We start from the raw sequence: 7,244 nt of genomic DNA, 5'->3' as shown, positions 1-7,244 counted from the left end.
ATTTAAGTTTTAAATTTTCCTGAATTTTAAAATTTTGAATTTTTTATTGTAAATAGGCTATTAAACATTATTATTTCTGTGATATTTTTATTTTAGAAAAAAAAGACAAAGCCTAAAATAGCTAAAATATCTAATCCTGAGCCCACCTTGTACTATTGTTTTGCTTAGAAAATTATACCGCGTGTCAGATAACATAAGCCGTAGTCTGTCTGTTTGTAGTGTCATAGTCGGCGTTTCTGCAGGCGACACTTGCAAGCGACCCTTCACGCCAAACCTGCCCTTCAATTCTTCTCTTCAATATACTTCTCTCTCTTCAGAAACAGTCCAAATTTCCATTCTTTTTTCCACTACTTCCTTTAATTAACAATGACTTGCGCACAGACTTTTCTTTTTCATCGTTATTACGACTGTTGAAGCGATCGTTGAGGTGAAAGCTAGCTAATATCATTCACTGTATGATCTTTTCACCCTTCTTCTTCTTCATCATCCTCCTTTTTTTTTTCTTTTTTTTGAGCTTAAATTTGACCTTGGTCTCTTAGAAGAAGAGGGAAACACCATCATCGTTTGGTAAGGAGCTTGGTGGTTAGGTGGTCTTCTGGCTTTCAAGGAGCATTTTCTTTACAGGTTGTCTCGTGGGTCGATCTTTTTTTATTCATTTTTAGGTGAGCTTGTCATTGGTTTGGTCTTCTTGCATTATGAACTATGTCTTTCTCTTTAGCTTTATCTATCTAGTTTTGCCAATTGGGTCTTTCTTTTTCTTTTGGGATTAGCTGTTTGTTTCTATTTTCTTCTCTGTTGGCTATTTGTTGCTTTAGCATTTTTTCGATTCTTTTCATTTCCCTTTTGTCTTTGTGTGTGTAAAGATGGAGGAGAGGTATGAGCCAATCAAGGAGCTTGGTTCTGGAAATTTTGGGGTGGCAAGGCTTGTGAGGGATAAGAAGACAAAGGAGCTTGTTGCTGTAAAGTACATAGAGAGGGGGAAAAAGGTAAAGATTTTCCATTTAATTCTTATTTGAATGTAAAATTATTTAAGTTTATTTAAATTGTGAATTTTTTCTTCAATTGTTTTGATGGTTTGAGTTGACTGTGTTCAATTCTTGATGTTCACGATTTTCCACCTTTCCAATTTGTGTTCTCATTGCGGTTTTAGATTATGGATGCTCTTTATTGCTCCTTTCTGGTTAGGCTTTTTATGTTTTTGGGAACAAAAAGGAGAGTGGATCTCGCCATACTTCATTTTTCTCCCATCCCAAAAGAATAACCTTATTCATCTATCCAAATTACAAGCCAAGCTATTTTCTTTTTTACTTGATAATTTATTTAATATACACTGAAAAAGTTAAAAATTATTTGTTTTAAGAATAATTTGGGTGGAGCTTATATTAGAAAATAAGATATAAAATTTTTTTTTGGTTCCTATTATTATGATTACCATAGCTTGGCTTTAAAATTTTTGGAAAGGGTGATGGGCTAAATCTAATGCTACATTTGTATTACATATTCATTATGATTGGCTGTTTGAAAGTATCATGATTCTGAACTTGGATGGGGTATTCATTCACTTATCAATTTCGTTTCTAATATTTTTTTTTATCAATATTATAAATATAAATATTAATTTTGTTTAGTTTATGGGTGTATTGTGTTTGAGGCAGATTGATGAGAATGTACAGAGAGAAATCATCAATCACAGGTCCTTAAGGCATCCAAACATTGTTCGCTTCAAAGAGGTAAGAGGTTAATTCTGTACGTGTCTCCAACAGTTTCCTATGCTTAAGGGTCGAAGAACACATTTGTTTCTCTTTGAGCCATTGATAACCAAAAGAGTTAAGACAAGGTAACCCCATGTAAATGTGGTCTTAGGTTGATCCTTGAGACGTGTGTTTTTCCTGCAGGTCATATTGACTCCGACACATTTAGCAATTGTCATGGAATATGCAGCTGGTGGTGAACTGTTTGCGAGGATATGTAGTGCTGGTAGATTTAGTGAAGATGAGGTTGTAAAGTGTAGCTTGTGTTCTGTAAGATGATTGACCTCCAGATTATATACAGTGATGGATATCTAATTGGGAAATCGTTTTCACTACAGGCGAGATTCTTCTTTCAGCAACTAATATCTGGAGTCAGCTATTGTCATTCCATGGTACAATATGCTAGTTCAAAAATTTATTTTTTTTTCTTATTTTATTTATGTTCTTGATACTTATTATATGCCATGGCAGGAAATTTGTCACAGGGACCTGAAACTTGAAAATACACTTTTGGATGGAAGCCCTACACCACGACTTAAAATATGTGATTTTGGTTACTCCAAGGTTGATGTTTGTTTGTAGAGTTTTCTTCTTCACCCTACTTCAGATTCTTTGTATTTGATTTTGAATGTTTTCTTTTTAATAATAATTTCAGTCTGCTCTGTTGCATTCACAACCCAAATCAACAGTTGGAACACCGGCATACATTGCTCCAGAAGTACTATCAAGAAAAGAATATGATGGCAAGGTACAAATTTTTAATTTTCTCATCAAACATCAAACATAGCTGAAAGGCCGCTTCAGGTTTTAGTGTTCTACTTTTCTAAAGAGCATAACTTTAAAGATTCACCTGCATTTTTCTTGGCCTTTAGAAGAACTTTTATTTATTTACTTTGGTTCAGCACAGATGCAAAATCCATAGTGTTATAGTAAAAATTTAATTATTTACCAATAAAATGTTACAACATTAATATATAAAAAATAAAATACTATTTTATTATTATTATATTATATTAAAGTAATAATACTATATAATTAAAAAAAAATTAAGAGGCTGGCAGAGGAGACGCTTTAATCTGTTAAAGGACTCGTCCTTCAATGAAATATACAAGTTCAGATACATTTTCAATGAGAAGGAAACATATTTCAATTATTCAATGAATACAACTAGTAGTATTTTTCCAATGTTAAGGATTGATTCTGAGGATGATCTTGTAGGTTTCTGTGGTAATAGTTTCTATCAAGAAATTTCATGTTCCTTGTTTTATGAAGGGACAATGAATCCTTTATAGTATTGAAATCAGAGAGTATCAATGATATTTTTTATTTAAATATTAATAATATAATTAAATATATTTTATATTATAAAAAAGAAAAACTACTACTTAGTCCCTATCGTATTGAGAAACTCATTAGTTTATTTCTAGGTTTTAAAAAATACGTTAAAATGTTCCTACTGTTTTAAAAAGTGTATTAGTTAGTCTCTTTGTTGGTTTTAGCTGTTGAATATTATAAAAAAATCTAAAATATCCTTGATATAAAGGACTAATTAGTAAATTTTTTAAAATACGAGTCTTATTAATAAGTTTTTTAAAAATATAGAGATGAAATAATAAAATATTTAATAATAAAATTAACGGAATGACTAATTAGTAGAATTTTTAAAATATCAAAGACATTTTAATATATTTTTTAAAATCGATGGACTAACCAGTAAACTTTATAACAGATACTATTTAATTACAATGCTACTATATTAATATATTAAAATAATAAAATATATTATAAAAATATTTATTATTATATTATAAATAATTAATAAATATACATTTTTAAAATAATAATAGTGGAGAGAGAATTAAATATAAAATGTATATTAAATATATTATTATAATATATTTCTTTAATATTAAAAAGATAAAAACCCCAATGTTCATCAATTTGACAGTTTCTATGGTGTGATGTCCTTGAGCGCATGGCTAGAGTAGAATTGATTATCTAAGTTTGTAGCTATGATCTCAAGGTCAGATGACAAAGGAAGGAATTTGGAGTGCTTTTTGTAAAATAGGACAGTAGCATCAACAAGTCATTTATCATTGTTTGGCATATATTCCAGCCAAATTCCTTGGCAATAAATTTTTGTATCCTGTAATTATGTCCAAAAATGATGTCCCATTCTTTCCTCACTCAGTCATTGGTTGGTTTATCAATTTTAGATTTCAGATGTTTGGTCATGTGGGGTGACACTGTACGTGATGTTGGTGGGAGCATACCCTTTTGAGGATCCTGAAGATCCTAGAAATTTCCGCAAGACAATTGGGGTAAGTCTGATGAATCTCTCTCTTCTCTTTCCAGCTAAATAATCTCATAATACCCAATTTAATTCATTATTAACTTTTACAGAGAATAATGAGCGTTCAGTACTCCATACCGGACTATGTACGGGTCTCCGCAGATTGCAAGCACCTTCTTTCTCGTATTTTTGTGGCCAATCCTGCAAAGGTAATACCTTCCAACATTCTGTTCTTTGATAATCTTAGCACATGAAATGCAGTTAGCTTTTTATATTATGCTAATACTGTCTCAATTCTCCTTAAAAGAGGATCACCATCCCAGAGATCAAGCAGCACCCTTGGTTTCTAAAAAATTTTCCAAAGGAGCTCATTGAAATCGAGAAGAAAAATTATGCAGAATCAGAACGTGATCAACCAAGTCAGAGTGTTGATGAAGTAATGCGTATCATACAAGAGGCGAAGACGCCTGGGGAAGGTGCCAAATTGAGCGAGCAAGCTATCGCGGGTACCTCTGATGACTTGGATGCTGATTTGGAATCTGAAATTGATGTAAGTGGCGACATGGAGCCCCCAATATAAGCATGTGTTCCTAGTTTTAATTGATTTCGGATCAAGTATCACATGCCATTGTCAATCTATTTTCATTCTGAAGTATTAGCTAAAGCAGTGTAACATATACAATTCGGCTTTTTTTTTTTTTTTTCTTTAAGATTGTATTGTTTATAAGACAGGTTTGTTTTTATTTGTGTGTTGGAAAAATCAGCATATAACTTTGATTCATTCTCACGTGTATAGATTGTGATCGCATTGTAAGAAGTTTTACTATCTTTGATCAGTTAGGCTAAGCATTTCTTTCCGTCACCTTTGCATCTTGACAACCTTCTCATGGATAACTATTAGTATTAGCTGCCCATGGAGATGTGATTTTAGCCGGAGCTCGATAGTCAGGCTTCTGCTATGATTTTTGGCAAATTTACAATTCAATTTCTATATTTTATAATAATTTGATCCTTATATTTTTGAATTAGACTATATACCTTCAATTTTTCCATTACTATTTTAATTTAAAATATTATTTAATCCCTGATATTATATTTATTTACGGTTTCATCCTTAACTGTGTAACTATTTAAAATTTCATTTCTCCACTTGCAATAGATGCTTCAATTAGGGGTGAGCAGTATTCGGTTCAAATCGAAAAATTGATCGAACCGAATCGATTTAAAATTTTGGTTCGATTTTTTATACATTTCGGTTTGATTTGATTTTTAATTTCAGAAATTTCGGTTATTTCGGTTCGGTTTGATTTTGATTAGAAAAAATCAAAAAAATCGAATCAAACCGATTAGTGATAATAATATATTTTTTTAATAATATAGAGAAATTAAATCATATTAACATTAAAATATTTTAATTAAATTTTAAAATATTAAAAATAAAGTGTAAAAAATAAAAAAATTATTAAAAATCGAAATCGATCAAATCGAATTGAATCGAATCGAATCAGATCGGTTCATTTCGATTCAGTTTCTGATCAAAATCAGTTCGGTTCGATTTTTATAAACACTAAAATTTCAGTTTTCAATTTATTCGGTTCGGTTTGATTTTGAACCGAACCGACCGAATGCTCACCCCTAGCTTCAACTGCCATACAAACTCATACCTCACTTATTACTTTAAGTGCATTAAATTCAATATTAATAGAATCATAATAATTAACTAATAGATTGCAAATTTCATAAATTTTAATTTTAGAGTCTGAACATGATAATCCATAGGAATTTTTTTAAAATAATTAAGTCGTTTTATTTTAATTATTTCCATATAATTCTTGAGATCCATATTTTCTTCATAATTTATTTATCTATAAAAAATATTCATACATTCAATTAAAAACATATGTAAAGTTAGATGATAACTACGTGAAAATGTTTCAGTAGCAGGATTAAAACTTTGTAGATCTTCACATTTTTTTTATAAATAATTCAATTATTTACATCACATCACATGTAAATTATTATTTACAAAAAATGAAATTAATAGATTTTCATATGAAAAACTTTGATTTAATATTTTGTAGGTAGAATTTCACATGGTGGGGATATTTTTGTAAATTTTCTTGATCTTTATGTTATTGTCTGAAAAATAACGTTCCAATTCCCTTATAATATTTTTATGTAACTATAAACAATTTAACATATTTCTTATAAGATGCTTAAATAAATTTAAACTTTTAATTTTATCTCATACCCATAAATTAAGTACATAATATGTATATTTAATGTGAAAATATTTATTATAAAAATTAGACTCTATTTACTTCATGGAAAATAATTTATATTTAAAAAATATTTTTCATAAAAATATTTTTCTATGAGATAATTTATATTTCATTGATTAATTTTAATTAAAAAATAAAGTTTATTAAAAAATTTATATATAGAGGTTTTTATAAAAATACCAAAGTGTGGAAAATGATTTTTTTTTTTTATAAAAAAGAAAGTTATTTTCTTTAAAATAATTTTTTTTAATAGAAAAATATTTTTCTTAAATACCAAAAAATATTTTCTAAGAAACAAATGGACGTTTAAAAATATTTCACATTCACCTCCAGTTTGAAATTAAAAACAGTTGAAATTGAAAAAATAAAAAGGTGATTACAGTAAATGCATTTCATCCTATTTTACTTTTTATGAATATTTTGATGAAATATAGACTAAAAATGATCAATCTTCAACGCCTGACTGGATTGGTTTAGCTTCTACATTGACTAGTAAGTTAGAGTAGATAAGCTTACATAAATATTTTAGAGCCATTATGAAGAATGGATCCCACAAAACACATAAATATATATGTCTACAATATAGAAAAGAAGTTACTGATTTGGGAGGACATCGATTCTAGGTGTAATATTTTTCTTTATTTGTGTGAGTGGGAGTAACTGTATTTTTCTCATTTGACTTTTTTCTTTCTTTTATAAGTACGACATTTTCAAATGTCTGCAGCTCCCTCTCAGAGGCAATTGCTACGCTGCTAGTATACATTGACCAATTTCTTTCAATTTTTTGCTTTTTTCCTTTCTTGACTAAAAAATTATTATTTTTATGGTTTGCAGCTTCTAAGATTCCAATGGGTGAGACTTCAATGCCCCGAAATTTTACGTGTCCAAGGACTTTGTCAAGCAGGCTGTTGAGCAGTT

At 29.4% G+C, this 7,244-nt stretch overlaps 1 protein-coding gene across 4 annotated transcripts; it reads left to right on the top strand.

Annotated features, from left to right (window-relative positions):
* The first annotated feature begins 232 nt into the window (after positions 1 to 232).
* Positions 233 to 4,825, top strand: LOC110604452 (serine/threonine-protein kinase SAPK3). Of its 4 annotated transcripts, none has more exons than XM_021742614.2 (11): positions 233 to 453; positions 543 to 662; positions 864 to 986; positions 1,656 to 1,730; positions 1,896 to 1,997; positions 2,090 to 2,143; positions 2,223 to 2,315; positions 2,407 to 2,499; positions 3,968 to 4,072; positions 4,155 to 4,253; positions 4,352 to 4,825. In XM_021742614.2, exons 3-11 carry the CDS (start codon positions 864 to 866, stop codon positions 4,622 to 4,624), a joined length of 1,017 nt encoding a protein of 338 aa, XP_021598306.1. In that variant the 5' UTR covers positions 233 to 453; positions 543 to 662; the 3' UTR covers positions 4,625 to 4,825. The 4 variants fall into 4 exon arrangements, with proteins under 4 accessions (XP_021598306.1, XP_021598304.1, XP_021598307.1 ...); XM_021742612.2 differs by having other exon boundaries at positions 540 to 662; XM_021742615.2 differs by lacking the exon at positions 543 to 662.
* The last annotated feature ends 2,419 nt before the right edge of the window (positions 4,826 to 7,244 follow it).

This window comes from Manihot esculenta, chromosome 17, assembly GCF_001659605.2.
Source record: "Manihot esculenta cultivar AM560-2 chromosome 17, M.esculenta_v8, whole genome shotgun sequence".
Lineage (NCBI taxonomy): Eukaryota > Viridiplantae > Streptophyta > Magnoliopsida > Malpighiales > Euphorbiaceae > Manihot > Manihot esculenta.
Note: the sequence above shows the minus strand (reverse complement) of the source record. Positions and strands in the feature narration are given on the sequence as shown.